At 42.8% G+C, this 18,191-nt stretch overlaps 1 protein-coding gene across 1 annotated transcript in view; it reads right to left on the bottom strand.

The window, feature by feature from the left end:
- The window catches only part of wdr11 (WD repeat domain 11), a 184,757-nt gene that overhangs the window by 143,712 nt on the left and 22,854 nt on the right, over positions 1 to 18,191 (bottom strand). Inside the window, exons 4-5 of the mRNA XM_042736306.1 lie at positions 17,009 to 17,182; positions 16,408 to 16,600 (exon numbers count right to left, since the gene is read on the bottom strand). Coding sequence (XP_042592240.1) covers positions 16,408 to 16,600; positions 17,009 to 17,182 — 367 coding nt within the window. The remainder of the gene's footprint in view (positions 1 to 16,407; positions 16,601 to 17,008; positions 17,183 to 18,191) is intronic.

Genomic DNA, 18,191 nt, shown 5'->3' with positions numbered 1-18,191 from the left:
CTGAGTTTGGCCCTATTGCCTCTTGCGGGGTTTCCCTGCAGAATACTTGGTCCCTCTGGGCCCTGTTGGGTGCTTAAGGCAAGTTCAAGTATTAGTCGTTCCTCTAGCATAGCATGAACTTTGAACTGGTTCCCATAAGCATCTTTAACAAGATGCAGTACGAGTGAAGTATCGACAGGGAACATACTCAGTTTACTAACGAAACCTCGGTTCCCTGAGATACGGAATGAGTATTGCGTACTTTGCCATGCTATGTAGCTGCACGACTTAGTCGTCGCTTCAGTTGAAGTAACCTGAGGATCCTATGGCAATGTGCTGCTTATATAGCCACATGCCCACTGCACATCCTGGCGGGTTTTGGCAGGCTTTACCGCCATAGGCTCGTGCAGCTCCGCTGCCAAGCCATTGGTTCGTTTTTTATTCACTGCATGAACCAATGGCCGTGCAGTTACACTGCATTACTACAAAAGCCTTCAGTCATTAGAGAAAAGGTAGTTTTCCCCATAAGCATCTTTAAAAAGACGCAGTACTCATTCCGTATCTCAGGGAACTGAGGTTATGTTAGTAACAGGAGTACATTTTTCAATAATAAAACAATAGACAGAACCTTATATATTGTGATTTATTTGAGCACTAGAAAAATACAGTAAGAGTAAGTAATAAAAATAAGAAAAAAAAAAGAATTAATATGTATGCCAATTACAGTACATCCTGCATCCTGATTGCTAGAAATACAGCATTCACCCCGATAGATGCCGGTTAGATGCAGCGTCTATCACCCCGATAGATGCCGGTTAATTGATGGCCGGTTATACGGGTGGTAATCATACAGATGTGCCATATAGTCAATAATCACACTCTATAGACCACATTCACACTGATAGCTATGATTAAACAGTAATCACACGCTGATGTGTGCTCAAACAGATGGTAATCATGCAGATACAGCCACATTCCCCACAAAACACACAAACATATATGAAAAAAGTTGAAGTAGAAAAAAAAGATTTATTTGTGCAAAAAGCTGATCGCTAAGTTATGCCCCCATCAGGTGACAGGTGCGTCACAGCGTGCGTCACGAGTCATCACGAGAAAGCGCCAGAATTAAAATAAACAATATTCTACGTATCTTTGACTTTTTTTTGTGGATGGTCTCATTCTGTTTGTGACAATGTATGCTACAAAACCATGCTGTTTTTTACTACCAAGATGCAGTTTTTTGAGCGTAAGTTATTATATAACTGATTCAAACAATACTGTCCCCAAAGAACGGAGACGTAAACAAAGGAATTACTATCCATATTATAACATTATTGCTCCATTGGACTAAAAGTGCTCTTTGGGATGTCGTTCAGTGAACCCTTTCCCTTCTAACTAAACCGGGATTTACAGCTGTGGATGTGTTTATGACTCGTTATTAGGCTTGGGCGTTAATACGGTAATATGGTATACCGCGGGATCTAAAAATAGCAACGGTATCAGTTTCAATACCGTCATACCGTCATTAAAAAAAAAAAAAAAACAATGCACTTATATAGGAGACAAGGATTAAATATTAAATATAATTTATTTAATGCCTAAAAATGCGTATGCATGGTTGTCATCACGTGACAGCGTGGAGGAGAAAGAGAGAGAGGGAAAGATGGCGAGTCGCGCACTTGTAAGGACCTAACGAATGAATGAATAGGCCTAAATAAACGAAAGAATGAATGAATAGGCCTAAATAAACGAATGAATGCATAAATAAATAAGTCCATTAATGTATATTATTCCATTTGGTCAAATTTGCATGCACATTTTTTTTTTAATTAGTCCCTTATGTGCATCAAGCCTGCATTTATTTGATAAAAAATACAGAGAAAAAAAAATGCAATTTAAAAAATGGTTTTCTATTTTAATATAGCCTACTTCTAAATATAATTTATTTATGTGATGCAAAGCATATATATCCCCTTTTTTTACATTTGAGCCCCTGCCCCTGAGGAACTCTCTGCGCGTTTTATGCTTACCATTATGAGGCCTATTCATTCATTCATTCATTCGTTTATTTAGGCCAATTAATCAATATTTAGGCCTAAATAAACGAATTTCGTTTAGGTTTGAAAGCTGTTCACGAAGCACTGAAACTAGTCGGTGACTTCACTGATATTTTGTCAGGAGAAAATAATGTGACCAGTTCCTGTATCCTCCCCATACTACAGCTCTGCAGGGACAATGTGTTGGTTGCGTCAGAAAATTACCTCCAGCTAACAATGTCAATAAAAACTGAAATTCTAACAAAGCTGGAGGCCAAGTATGAATCCGATTCAGTGCGCAAAATAATGCGAAAATGCACTTTCCTCGACCCTCGTTACCTTGGAGGATATGAGACGGATGACAACGCATTGGCTGAGACCAAGGCCGAATTACTGGCTGAGATCGTGAGCTTAGAGGCAGCAGGTCCAGTGGCCATCAGAGTGGAAGAGGGAGAGGCGCAACCCAAACCCTCACGAAAAAAAGATGACTCTGGGAAGTATGCTGCAAAAAAAAAAAAAAAAAAAACGATGCAATGGCAGGTCCCGTCAGCATCGGCACCGTAGAGGGCCGAGTCGGAGCTGAAATAACAGCCTACTGTTTGGAGCCAGTTACTCAAGGAGACGAGGACCCACTTCTCTGGTGGAAAAATGCTGCCGGGCGTTTTCCCGATGTCGCGAGTGGCACGAAAGTACCTGTGCGTCTGTGCCACAAGCACACCATCGGAGCGGGTTTTCAGCACCGCAGGTAAAGTTGTCGGTCCACAACGTGCCCTGTTAAAGCCGGTCAAAGTAAACATGCTGTTTTTTTTTGCGAAAAATCTTGACTAGATTTGATGCCACTTGCCATTCGTTCCTATTCGCACTGTGTTTATTTTTATTTATTTAATTGATTCATGTATTTTTATTTGGTTTTCGTTAAAAACAATATTGGAAAGAAGACTGGAAAGAATAAGTTTTTATTTAGGCCTATTGCTTTGCAATAATTTTTATATTATGGATGTTTATTTTAATTCAACTCTGGTTGACTGTTGTGGGTCTATTTGCACTTTTTTATAAGCTGCTCTTTGTTATTAAAAGTTGTTTGGGCCGTGTCATTTAATTTAATTGATTTGTGTGCGTGTCTCTGCGCAAAAACTGTTCTGGATGTTTATGTTAATTTAATTCTGTTTGACTGTTGTATTTGCACTTTTTTATAAACTGCTATTTGTTGCTAATAAAGTTGTTAATATTGTTGTGCATGTTATTTTGTTATTGTTTTAGTATTAGTGTTTGGTATTCCGTTTCTGAACGGTTTAGGCACAAGCCAACAGTTTGGTGACGTTGTCTGAGCCTTACGTCATAATTTTTTAATTATTCACGGTAATACTGTATACCGAGGTAAAATAAGGAGGAGGTTTGGTGGTATCAAAATTTGGATACCGCCCAAGCCTACTCGTTATTACAACGAATATGGTATGTACTGCGTTTTGAGTATGCATGTTTTGATGTTTACTGCTTACACAAATTTATCAAATACATTCCTCATAAGCTTTCCATTAAAAAACAGCTGTCATCGGTGCTTGAGGCTTAGACCTTTATAATTATATACAGTTTGTAAAGATTAATTTCCTTTAATTTATTCATAAACATTGACAGGTGCAGACAAAGAGAGTTCAGTGCGCCAGCATCCAGGTGCGGGTTAACAGGTAAACAGACAAACTATGCTCATATTTATAATTCCAAACAGTCAGTTAGCAACAGATGCTTGGAAACACTGTTTTGCTCTCATTTACTGAAGAATCGGTTGCGTTACGGCCAACTGAATGTGCTGCTTCTTTGCTGCTCAATGCGCAGAAGAGATGCAGAGAGAGGCGATACTGCGGCGGGAAAGTCAGACCGCATTCTCGTGGGGCAGTCCTGGCGACATCTTGCAACTGAACGATAGCTAAGGTTTATCCAAAAAAGTTGCTAGGTTTTAGGGCTACACAATTAATCGAAATGAAATCGCAAAGGCGATAAATCACGATTAGGCAGAAGCTGTGATTGTCATGCGTATCTTTCAGTGAAGCACGGTTCTGTGATCAGCAGTAAATCTCCATCCGAATGCCAGAGGGCGCTCTCGCACTGAAACTCCAAATACAGAAGAAGAAGAAGAAACCCAGGAAATTCCTATAACGGTTGCTGAATAAACAGAAGATATAACTGCTTTCATTGATTCAACATGACTAATAAGCACATGACTACGACAATATATAGTGTATCTGAGTTTGTCATATTTTTATTATAATAAAGTATATAATAATGCAATGCTAATTGAAATAGCCTTTATCACTGCTTAGAATGCCATGAAATATGTTGCATGTCTTGTTTTGTGTAAGAAGCCACATCATCAGAAGAATTTATTTCAAACAGTCGACTGACATTATGAAGTGAGTTTGGAGTAAAAACATGTTATTAAATGTGGTATTTTCACATGGTTTCAGATGGAGCAGCATTTACTACACAGAGCAGTAGTTCACTGACAAGCTACGCAGTGAGTTTGAAGTAAAAACATATTATTAAATGTGGTATTTTCAAATGCTTTCAGATGGAGCAGCATTTACTTCACAGAGCCGTAGTTCACTGACAAGCTACACAAACAGCTTTCATAATCGCAGAACGATTTCTTCAATTTCATAATGGTGTGATTAAATCATCTGTGATTATGAACGTGATTTTGCATAGCTTGTCAGTGAACTACGGCTTTCTGTAGTAAATGCTGCTCCATCTGAAAGCAAGTAATGAAGATTTACTACTAATCACAGAACTAACAAAATGTGCATGACAATCGCATTTGATTAATTGTGCAGCCCTTCAAGGTTTGTCAGTATGAATATTCTATGGAAAAAATCAGCTAAAAGGGTCTGAAAGTTGCTATATATAGTGCTGAAGGCATGCTCGTGTGTGTGAGACGTGGGAGCTGATGGCAGCAGGCATTGGATATTTGTGGCGGTCAATGTGGATACTGTGGATAAGTTCTTCGGTGTCATCATGTTCTACTAGTCCTACAGCTTCAGTTTCGGAACTTTCACACTAAGTAACACATACTGTTTTTCCCTCACCACTAGGGCTGTCGCGATAACCGCAATATTGTAATACCGCGCTATTGACAAGCAAACCGCAGAGGAAATATAGCAACCGCAGAAACCGCGCCAACCGCAGTGTTCAGGTTTTTTTTTTTTTTTTGAGGCTGTGGCCTTCTTGTTTTTTCAATTTGTCACTGTGCATTCAATGTTAAATAAATTAATGATACAATATGGTTACGACTGTAATTTTCTCGCGAGCCGTTGTAGGTTTGTGGCGTTTCGTTTGTTTTGAATAGGCCGGCTGAAACGATGTCACGTCGCCAGTTTGGGAACATTTCGGCTTTCAACCCAATGAAAAGGGCGAGCCAGCGAATTTAGATGAGCCGATATGCAAAATTTGCGGCAAAAATAAGGTTCCTGTGACACACGGTAATACATCTAATTTGAGGTGTCATCTCGCTAACTGTCATCCAGCTATTGAAGCGCAGCTGCCCCCTCAAGCATCAGGTCGCGGAGCAACATCAAAAAGAACAGCTGAGACCGGTACCGGCCGACAGTTAGGAGTCGCTGAAGCCTTCGCGAAATCTGTAAAGTACTGTAAAATCCTCGATATGGGGCGATCATATCAATATCACGGAGACAAAATCCACACTCATCGAAGAGATGGTGGGAGTGGAGGATGAAGAGACCGCTGCCAGTGCGTCAGTGGTTGGAGACGATGGGCAGGCGGTGGTGCCACCTGCAGCAAAGAAAAAGACTCTTGGAGACCTGCTGATGTCACGGACAACCTCCGCGTCAGCGCACATACCCAAGAGAGCGCGAACAGATAACGAGCTCACACGCTATCTGCATGAGGAGTGCATCGACTCCAACGCGAATCCACTGTCCTGGTGGCGCGATAATCAGTCTAGATTTCCATTGCTGTCCAAAGTCGTGCACAAATACATGTGTATTTGTGCAACAAGCACACCTTCAGAAAGGGTTTTCAGTGCCGCGGGGAATATTGCTACCCCCGTGCGATCCTCCCTGAAACCACATAAGGTTAATATGTTGGTTTTCCTAGCACGCAACAAGGACATGATAACCCAGGTCTAAATCACATTGCCTACGTTACCGATTAAGTAATATTTAGTTTATTCTCTGTATTTTCACTTAGGTCTACACGTTGTTCATGTGATAGCCTACTAAAGAATTCTTTCGTTTTTCAAATTAGAAAAAGCCATTTTCTTATTGCTTGTTTTCATGTGATACTTTAGAACTCTTTTAACTTTTTTAATTGGAAAAGGCATGTTCTTGTTGCTGTTTGGCATTTAACAATAAACAAAAACGTTTTAAAACGTGTCTCTCTGTCAGTTAAAAAAAGCAACAATATATGCTACATAACTCAACGATAGAGCTTTGTATGCAGTAAAATCAGGATAAATAAGGTTTGTAAAAAAATGTAAAAAAAACTGCGGTAAAACTGCATATCGCACTATTGAGCCACCCAAAATAACCGCAGGGGAAATTTCTTAACCGCGACAGCCCTACTCACCACAGTGCAATAGTGAAAATAGACCCCTCTCAAACAATAAATAAGAGACTAAAACTGCCAGTAGATGGCAGCAAATGTCTTAATGAATAAGTCACTGAGTCATTTATTCATTAATTCATTCAAATGGCTGATTCATTTAGGGATTAAGTAAATATCTCTCTTTATGAATGTGCCATTAAATCATTGGTTCACCTGATTAATTCAAAGCATGCATTTTTGCCCCATTCGCTTGACTTTAAAGGGCATATAACTGCATTCCATTGGCTATATTATGCAATGAGTTGTTGCCTTGCATCATGGGCTGCTTTGTAGTTAGTTTTTTTATGCCCTTTCCTCGCTAACTCCCCTCCATCTCTTTAACGCAGATGTACATCACTGATTACATTGCACGACTGCCCACTACTGGTGAAACCCTTATAATAAGCTGAATTGGAACATCCTAAGCCCGTAATCACTTGGAATCCACTATGGGGTTGCTTTTATTTATTATTATTACTTTACTTACAAATTTGTTAGATGCAGCATTCTATATGTCTACAGGTATGCTTAGACTGTTTTAAATATTAAAAAAAATAATTTATATATCATAAAGCTGTTTGGGGTTAGGATTAAATTAAACTTATACCACATGTTTTTGGATTGCTCTCGTGGTACTTTGATGTCATACACTGCAACTAGTCCATTTCAATTCCATAGCAAAAATACGCTACCAAACAGCGGGTACTAATTCGGGCGTGAAAGACAATTACTTTCAGTACATGCGCAATGTGTTCTGTTCTGTGTGAACAGTGTGCGCAGAGAGCCACGAGCCACCTGAATGGGCAAATACATACAAAAGTAGCTTGTGTCAAAATACCCGGCTTGCCTAGTAACTTTGTAGATTTAACAATGCTTAATCTATATTTAATTTCTACAGTGTAGTACAGCTGCACCAAAGTCCGTGCTTGCACTCAAACTGCACTGCAATCATTTTCAAAACTGTCATTTGTGTGGAAATATTAAATTATTATTAGAATTTATATATATATATATATATATATATATATATATATATATATATATATATATATATATATATATATATATATATATATACACACACACACACCACACACACACATATATATATATATATATATATATATATATATATATATATATATATATATATATACACACACAAACACGTAAGGGATAATCAACGGCTCCGCTTCGCGTCCGGTGGTTCTTGGCCTTCACGTCGTGCATTTAAATTCCTTTAATCCATGGCAAGCCGTTGATTATCCTGCTTATTCCATGGTCATTTGCTAAGTCATAGACAAGTTAAAACAAGTATTGGTCTTTGCAGCGCAATATTTGACCACAACGGTAAAAATGACAGCTATTTTCGTCATTTACGGCTCGTTAGTTCTAGCATTCTGCCCGCTTTAAATAGTGCAGTAAGATCACATTTATTTGAATGAATTATAATATTTATTTCAATTAATTATTGATCGATAGAGAGAGAGAGAGAGAGAGAGAGAGAGAGAGAGAGATGAAAACTGTGTGTGCATTACCTGCGTGCTGCATCTGCACGTCTCTCTACAAACAATTAATTACTTCAAAAACAGCGATTTTACCAGCCAATATATATATTGTGACGAGCATCCCGGCTCCACATCAGCGTTGCTCTGGAAATTAACAAGGAGCACCTGCTCATGAGGGCTGATTGGCCAAACCTGAGGCTCATCAACCCACTTGCAGATAAGCAGCGTGCTCACCGATGAAGGGTGAGAAGCCTCTCCATGAGACAGCAAGCTAACACTCTCTCTATTCTGTCCCAGAAAGCACTGTGTGACCGATCAGCCCCACCATGAGCACGGATTCACCCGCACCTGGCACGACCGAGAGGACCACAGTTAGCAAGAGCACCACAACCGTACACGTATTCACCCTCTAATTAATAAATCCACCCTCTGGGGCCTTGAGCTAACTCTCCTTGTCATGTGATCCTTCCACCCTGCCACACTGGTGGAGAATGCAGTTAGTGGAAAGAACACCAACGAGTGATCTTACTACATCTCACCATTTTTATTTTTTTTTTATTTTTTTTTTCTGTCTCCCTTTTGCCAGGTGTCCGCTCCTCCCCGACATATAAGATAAGATATATATCTTATATGTCGGGATCTTGGATCTTATATAAGATCCATCTTGGATCTTATATAAGATCCAAGTTGGCGCCGAGCATGGCGGCCTTGTTGCGAGCTCCTAGTAAACTTTGCAGTTTTTCGTTTGTTTTACTTGTTTTTTTGTTGTTCTACGTGTTGGATGTTGTTTGTATAACTGTCTAAGACAGACACACACTTCTAAACATTGGTTCCTACGTCGCGGAACGCAAACCGGACTTTGAGTTCTTGAACGCCGGCGCTTTGTTTACAGACACCGCATCAGAGCCCTTTGTCTGGGCTGCACGGGCGCGACCGAGGAAACGAGGTGGGGCGTTTGTTTCTTTATCAACAACTCGTGGTGTGATGAAAGGAACCTACACTCTATTAAATCCTTCTGCTCCCCTGATCTGGATTTCATATGCTTCTGTGTGGACCATTCTGGCTACCGAGGGAATTCACAGCGGTCATAATCACCGCTGTTTACATTCCCCCTCAAGCCAACACAGATCAGGCACTCAAGGAACTGTATGGGAATATAAGTGAGCAGGAAACCGCGCACCCAGATGCAGCGTTTATTGTTATGGGGGACTTTAACAAAGCCAACTTCAGAACAATAGCTCCAAAATATTTTCAACACATCACCATCAACACGCGTGGTGATCGTGCACTGGACCACTGCTACTCTCCTTTCCGGGATGCCTACAAACCTCTCCCACGCCCACCTTTCGGCAAATTGGATCACTCTTCCATTCTGCTGCTGCCTGCTTATAGGCAGAAACTGAAACGGGAAGCACCCGCCCTCAGGACAATTCAATGCTGGTCGGACCAATCAGACGCTATACTACTGGACTGTTTTGATCACGTGGACTGGGACATGTTCCGGGCAGCGTCTGATGACGACATAGAGGCGTACTCAGAAACTGTAACGTGTTTCATAAGGAAGTGTGTAGAAGATGTAGTGCCGACAAAAACAATCCACATCTACCCCAACCAAAAACCATGGATTAATAGCGATGTTCGAGCAGCCTTGTCAGCGCGAACATCTGCTTTTAAATCCGGAAACGCTGATGATCGCAAACAAGCCAGTTACGATCTCAGGAAATCCATCAAAACCGCAAAAAGACAATACAAAAACAAAGTTGAAGAACAATTCAACACCAACGATGCAAGAGGCATGTGGCAGGGAATCAATAACATCACAGTCTTTAAAGGGAATAAACCAGCTACTGTGAACATTGCCGCCTCTCTACCGGATGAGCTTAATAACTTTTATGCTCGTTTCGAGGCTCACAACACCGCCCACACAGAGAGCGCTCCCGCAGCTGCTGCAGAAGATGTGGGTGCACTCTCCGTCTCTGTCGCAGATGTAACCCGATCCTTCCAATGGGTGAATATCCGCAAGGCTGCGGGTCCTGATGGCATCCCAGGCCGTGTGCTCCGAGCATGCGCATTCCAACTAGCCGGTGTTTTCACAGACATTTTCAACCTCTCCCTCTGTCTGTCTGTGGTTCCCTCGTGCTTCAAAAAATCCACCATTGTGCCAATACCAAAGAAAAATAAAATCACATGCTTGAATGACTGGAGGCCCGTTGCTCTCACACCCATCTTCAGTAAGTGTTTTGAGAGACTCATCAGAGATTACATCTGCTCTGTGCTGCCTGCCTCATTGGATCTGCTACAATTTGCATATCGTAACAACCGTTCTACAGACCATGCTATTGCTTTCACCCTACACACTGCTCTCTCCCACCGGGAAAATAAGAACACCTATGTGAAAATGCTGTTTGTGGACTACAGCTCAGCATTTAACACCATAGTGCCTGCCACACTTGTTGCGAAGCTCCAGACTCTTGGACTAAACAGATCTCTGTGCAGCTGGATCCTGGACTTCCTAACAGGCAGAAGTCAGGTGGTCAGAATGGGCAACAACACTTCATCCCCGCTGACCCTCAGCACTGGTGCTCCTCAGGGCTGTGTCCTCAGCCCGCTCCTGTACTCCCTGTACACACATGACTGTACAGCCACACACAGCTCCAACGTCATCATCAAATTCGCTGATGACACAACGGTGATAGGCCTGATCACCGACAACGATGAGACGGCTTACAGAGAGGAGGTGAGCACCCTGACTAAATGGTGTCAGGAGAACCATCTCTCACTCAACATCGACAAGACCAAGGAGCTGGTGGTGGATTTCAGGAGACAGAGCAGTGAACACAAACCCATCACCATCGACAAGACACCTGTGGAGTGGGTAAACAGCTTCAAGTTCCTCGGCGTTAACATCAGTGAAGATCTCACCTGGTCTACACACACTGATGCAGTGCTGAAGAAAGCACATCAATGCCTCTTCTTCCTGAGACGGCTGAGGAAGTTTGGAATGAGCCCCAGCATCCTCAGATCATTCTACACTTGCACTATAGAGAGCATCCTGACAGGCTGCATCACTGCCTGGTTTGGAAACAGCACCGCTGGCAACCGCAAAGCTCTGAAAAGGGTCGTGCGAACTGTCAGCCACATTGTTGGAGGTGAGCTTCCCTCCAAGCACATCTTCACCAGGCGGTGTATAAGGAAATCCCGGAGGATCATCAGTGACTCCAGCCATCCGTCCCACAGACTGCTCTCTCTGCTGCCCTCAGGAAGACGTCTCCGCAGTATCCAATCCCGCACTAGCCAACTGAGGGATAGCTTTTTCCCTCAGGCTATCAGACTTATGAACAGTCAGAACTAATACACCCTACAGCATACTGCACAACATGGTATGCCACACACTGCACTTTAACTTTAACAGTTCAACACCGAACTATTCAATACAATAATCTACCTGCTACCAGATTAATACCAAGATGGCGGCGCGTCCACACGCAGCGGCTTCTCTCTGTCCCGACAGAACGGTGTTTTCGTGTTTTTTGTCTTGTGAGTCGCAGTGTTTTTGTACGTCGTCATCGCGTCTATCTGTCTTTAAGCGCGCATACAGTCGTGAGTTTCTGCTGGATGTCGGCAGAGCCGCATTTTTAGAGTTAAACTCCGCGCACGCGGAAACAGCTGCGAGATCTCGGACTACTCCGGAGGCCTACATCATCACCGACCACCCACTACTGCATCTCGCCCACAGCGGAGGCGCCACAAGCGGCGTGAGAGGAAGCAGAAGAGGGGTAAGCGCGGAGGTATCCGGGCTAGGCTAACGGCTAACCCACACAAGCCATCTATCCCCACCATCGTACTGGCTAACGTACGCTCTTTGGACAATAAAACTGGACTACATCCGATTACTACGTTCAACTCAGAGGACTGTAAGAGACTGTTGTGTGTTTGTATTCACGGAAACATGGCTCAGCGACAGCGTTCCGGACTGCGCCATTCAGCTCAACCAGCTGACGTGCTATCGAGCAGACAGAGCTCTCGTCGCGGGAGGAAAAACCCGCGGCGGTGGACTTTGTGTTTACATCAATGATGCGTGGTGCCGCGATGCTGTTGTGATCTGCAAACACTGCTCACCCCTGGTGGAGTTTATGATTATTAAGTGCCGGCCGTTCTATCTGCCGAGGGAATATACTGCCATACTGCTCGTATCGGTTTACATTCCCCCGAGCAACAGCAACAGGAACGATGAACTAAATGAACTATACCAGCACATCAGCGAGCAGCAGACAGCACACCCCGATGCTTTTCTCATCATAGCTGGGGATTTCAACCATGCTGACTTAAAGAGTGTGTTTCCAAAAATACACCAACACATTAACTTTCCAACACGAGGTAACAACATTTTAGACTTTGTTTACACCACACAGAGAGGAGCTTACAAAGCCCTCCCCCCTCCCCCACCTCGGTGCCTCAGACCACATCACTGTCATGCTAATGCCTGCATACAGACCGCTCGTTAAAGTCGCTAAACCAGTTCAGAAACAGATTCAAGTGTGGCCAGAAGGATCGTCTGAGGCTCTTCAGGACTGCTTTGATACAACTGACTGGAATATGTTTAAGCAGGCTGCCACTTACAGTAACACCACTGACCTCCAGGAGTACTCGGAGACAGTCACTGCCTACATCACCAAGTGTATTGAGGATGTAACAGTCACAAAAACCATCACTGTCCGGGCCAACCAGAAGCCGTGGATGACAGGGGAGGTCTACAGACTCCTGGAGACGCGGAACGCTGCCTTCAGAGCTGGAGACGAGGGGGGGCCTGAGAACAGCCAGGGCCAACCTATCCCGCGGCATCAGAGAGGCTAAGAGACAGTACTCCAGGAGGATAGCCCATCGTTTCAGCGACAGCAGAGACACTCGGAGCCTGTGGCAGGGGATACAGACCATTACGGACTACAAGCCCCCACAGCGGACCTGTGACAGCAACATCTCTCTGCTGAACGAGCTGAACACCTTCTTCGCTCGCTTTGAGGCACAAAAACTGCTCCACTGCACAGAAGACTCCACCTCCTTCCAGTGACCAGGTGATGATGCTGACCCCGGACAGCGTGAGGAGATCCTTCAGCAGGATCAATGCACCCAAAGCTCCGGGTCCTGACAACATTCCTGGGCGTGTACTGAGAGACTGTGCAGCAGAACTCACTGATGTCTTCACAGACATTTTCAACATCTCACTTAGTCAGGCTGTTGTTTCCCACATGCTTCAAAGCTACCACCATCATTCCAGTCCCGAAGAAGCCATCTCCATCCTGCTTCAATGACTACCGTCCTGTTGCACTTACTCCCATCCTCATGAAGTGCTTCGAACGGCTAGTCATGCACCATATCAAGTCTGCCCTCCCCCCCCTCCCTGGACCCATCCAGTTTGCATATCGGTCCAACCGGTCGACCGATGATGCCATTTCAACTACCCTCCACTCAGCACTCACACATCTAGAGAAAAAAGACTCATACGTCAGAATGCTGTTCATAGACTTCAGTTCAGCATTCAACACAATCATCCCTCAACAGCTCATTCACAAACTGGTCGAGCTGGGGCTCAACACTTCGCTGTGCAACTGGCTGTTGGACTTTCTGACTGGAAGACCCCAGGCAGTACAGGTCGGCAGTAACACATCCAGCACCATCACACTCAACACTGGGGCCCCCCAAGGATATGTGCTGAGCCCCCTCCTCTTCACTCTGCTGACCCCACGACTGCACACCGTCACACAACTCCAACCTCTTTATTAAGTTTGCGGATGACACGACTGTGGTGGGTCTCATTAGCAACAGAGATGAGACAAACTACAGGAGCGAGGTGAGCCGCCTGGCCGGGTGGTGCAGTGACAACAATCTCTCTCTGAACGTGGAGAAGACGAAGGAGATTGTTGTTGACTTCAGGAGAGCGCACACTCAGCATGTTCCTCTGACCATCAACGGTGCGACTGTGGAGAGAGTGAGCAGCACCAAGTTCCTGGGTGTGCACATCACAGAGGACCTCTCCTGGACCGACAACACTGCAGCACTGGCCAAGAAATCACAACAGCGTCTCTACTTCCTCCGCAAACTGAGGAGAGCCAGAGCCCCACCCCCCATCATGTACACCTTCTACAGAGGCACCATCGAGAGCATTCTGACCAGCTGCATCACTGTGTGGTATGGCGCCTGCAAACGCGTCCTGCCGGAAGACTCTGCAACGCATAGTGAGAGCAGCTGAGAAGATCATTGGTGTCTCTCTCCCCTCCCTCCAGGACATTTATAGAACCCGTCTCACTCGCAAAGCCCTCTGCATTGCAGGTGATCCCACTCACCCGTCACACAGCTTCTTCAGTCTGCTGCCATCAGGGAGGAGACTGCGGAGTCTCCAGGCCAGGACCAGCAGACTGAAGGACGGCTTCATCCATCAGGCTGTCAGGAAGCTGAACTCGCTCCCGAACTTGCCCCCCCCCCCCCCCGATCCCACATCTCCAGACTGAACTATGAACCACCCCCCCCCCCCCAGGTCCCACATCCCCAGGTCCTTCCACCCCCCCCTCCCTCTAACATACGATGACATGCACCAGTCACTTTGTGCAGCAGTGGTCTGCTCACTACCTCATTCACTCATTCACCATGGAACTGACATCATTCTACCACCTCATCAGTCAGTTTAATAATATAACTGCTCTTGAGCCCTTTGTCACTTTGTCACTTTTAATCAGACTGAATAAGCTATTTTTTTTTATGCACTAAAAATATTTTTTATCTGCACTGTTTGTTCACTGGTTTGCACTCTATCTGCAATGTGCCTTGCGCTGCTTTTATTTAACCTTATTTTTATTTTATTTTTTTTTCTATTATGTCTTTTTTACATTCCCTTATTGTATAGTTTTATCTTATATTTTATATTTGATCTAGATTTTTAGGCTCTACTGTTCGTGTTATCTGTATGCACCGGGGGTCTGAGAGTAACGCAATTTCGATTCTCTGTATGTATGTACTGTACATGTGGAAGAATTGACAATAAAGCAGACTTGACTTGACTTGACTTGGATATGGATGTGCATACCATGCACATCCATAACATTTCTGTGTCCAGCCCAAGTACTCTCTGTTGCACCTTAGCATATTTTCATGCGTATATATGTCTCCATAATGTATAATGTGTACATTCTGTGTATAGTGTATAATGTGTAGTGCTAACTGTATGTATGTACATATTGCGTAAATGTGTAGTGCTAACTGTAAGTATGTCCAATAGTACACTGTGTGTACTGACTATATGTATGTGCATATTGCACATTTTCACCTCTTGAAGTCTGTATGGTTATATGTTAACTATTTCTGCAATTTCTGGAGCACGCTCCCAAGAATTTCACTCACCAAGGCACATGTGCTCTGGTGATGTGACAATAAAAGTGACTTGACTTGACAAAAACTACAACCAGCCTGCAACTTCAGCCAACGCCCAAGACTACAATCACTATGAATGACCACTGAACTTCCAGCCAATCAGCAACCTCGGGAAACCCCCTTTTCTGCAATGATGACAACAAAGGGAATCCCTTACACAGGTAACGCAAGTACCTCCAGATTCTAGCTGAACTGGTGCATTTAATATAAATTTTAACCTCATTGAGGAACTCAATTTGAGGGTTAATTAAGTGATTGATGGTTGTTCAGGTCTATGCAATTGCACATATTGCAGTAAACTTGGGATTTCACATTTTCATTCTCTTAAACTCATTCTTTCATCACTTCCTCTCTTCCTGCAAATCGTGTGAATATGTGAGTGCATGTGTTTATGTGTTAGATTGCATATTGTCTTAGATTTATCCAATAAAGTCTTATTCATACTGAAAAGAGAAGCGTGTTGTGTTTTGTGCTTATAAGTTAATATCTTAAATTGCCGATCTTGTTACTGTGCTAATTAATAGTGTTTTCACTAAATTTTGGATTTTAATATCCACTGCAGAGTTGATGTTATACGTCTCGTTCAATGAATCGCTGGGGGACTCAGTGATCAACAGTAAAACAGTGATTCGGTCCAAATTCCCTATAAAATCTTAAATGATTCCCTTTGAGCTAAATTGACCTGTTTCCCTTACAAACAAAACATTGTTTTTTTTCCCCTAGGAGAACAGGATTTTCCAGGAGATTTTCTATTATTTTTTAATGTATTGTTCAGTTTTTCCAGGTTTTTTACAAAACAAAATTAAATAAAATAAAAACAAGAAATGATAATGTAATGTCAAACATCTGGGTTGTGCTAAACTTACGTGGGTTTCTCATTGGTGATGAGCACTTTGACCTTATTGAGGGCCTTTTTGGCACCGGTAGGTTGAGCCGCAGCAGGTTTGTTATGGGCGGGGCTGGAATGAGGACTGGCAATATAAACCTTCTTACCTCCACTTCCCGGTGGTTTAGAGTGTGAGAAATCTGTGATAAACACTATACCCTCACTGGTTAGCACTATGACATAGAAAAAAACAAATACCAAAAATTAGAGAAACAGTTTAGTAAATTGGAATTTAAGTCATTAAACTACATTACACCATATATTATGCACCATACTAATAACTTCTATTAGTGATGCACAATACCATTTTGTACTGAACAAATATATTGCAACTAGTACATCAGCAATGCTGAAAGGTTCAGTACAGTACAGTTAGACTAAGAGGAACATCATATAATGTTTAACATAATAATTCTTTTGTTAGATTTATTGATTTTAAGCAAAGTGTGTGAATCACTTTAAATAAATCAAAGAGAAAGACCAAATTCAAAAGATTTGTTCGCATTTTAAATATCACTTTCAGCAACCGTATCTGTACATCCCTAAGTACTATTATCAATATAATATGATAGAATACATACATGCCAGATTGGAGGGCTCAAAGGGGTCAAAGGAGAAAGACAGGATGTTCTCAGCATAGCTCTTCTTCCACAGCTTGGTGCCAGTGTCTCCATTCCACAGAACAATATAGTTGGGAGGGTGGACAGCCAGAAGAAGATCACGAGAAGCATCCTGAGCCCATAGCCAGTCCATATCTGATGCAAGGTATCAACAAACAATATCAATGAAAAAAAATGCATCAACATCAATGAAAAATACACAGTTATGTCCATTTATATATATATATTTGGACACAGACACATTTTTTTATTCATTTAGCTGTTGACTAAAACATATTATATAATGAACATGAGCTTAAAGTGCACACTCTGAGCTTTAATTATAGTACTCTCATCACAATTGGAGGAAAGGTTAAGGAATTAAAGCACTTTAATATGTACCTCCCCCCTTTTTTAAGGGGCCATAAGTAATTGGACAGTTGACTCAAAAGCCATTTCATGGACAGATGTGGGCTACTCATTTGTTTTATCTACATCAGTCAAGCAGGTAAAAGGTATGTAGCTGATTCTAAGTGCTCCATTTGCATTTGGAAGCTGTTGCTGTGAACCCACATCATGCAGTCAAAGGAGCTCTCCATGCAGGCGAAACAGACAATTGTTAGGCTTCAAAAACAAAACAGATCCATTAGAGAGATAGCAGGAACATTAAGTTTGGCCAAATCAATAGTTTGGTAAATTGTGAGGAAAAAAAGATTGCACTGGTGAGCTCAGCAACATAAAAAGGCCTGGACGTCCACAACAACAGTGGTGGATGATTGGAGAATCCTTTCCATAGTAAAGAAAAACTCTTTCACAACATCCAGCCAAGTGATGAACACTCTCCAGGAGGTAGGTGTGTCACTGTCAAAGTCTACAATCAAGAGAAGACTTCACGAGAGCAAATACAGAGGGTTCAGCACAAGGTGCAAACCAAGCCTGATTAGACTTTGCCAAAAAACATCTAAAAAACCTGCAACAGGATGATGGGAAGAAAAAAGTATGAAGAAGGCTTGGAAAAGCTCTTGAGCTCATGATCCAAAGCATACAGCATCATCTGTGAAACATGTTCAAGGCAGTGTGATGGCATGGGCATGTATGGCTTCCATTGGCACTAGGTTACTGGTGTTTATTGATGACGTGACAGAGGACAGAAGCAGCAGCACGA

The sequence above is a fragment of the Cyprinus carpio genome, chromosome B13 (assembly GCF_018340385.1).
Source record: "Cyprinus carpio isolate SPL01 chromosome B13, ASM1834038v1, whole genome shotgun sequence".
In the NCBI taxonomy this organism is placed as follows: Eukaryota; Metazoa; Chordata; class Actinopteri; order Cypriniformes; family Cyprinidae; genus Cyprinus; species Cyprinus carpio.
The sequence above is the reverse complement of the archived record's forward strand: the minus strand, read 5'-3'. Positions and strand labels throughout refer to the sequence as shown.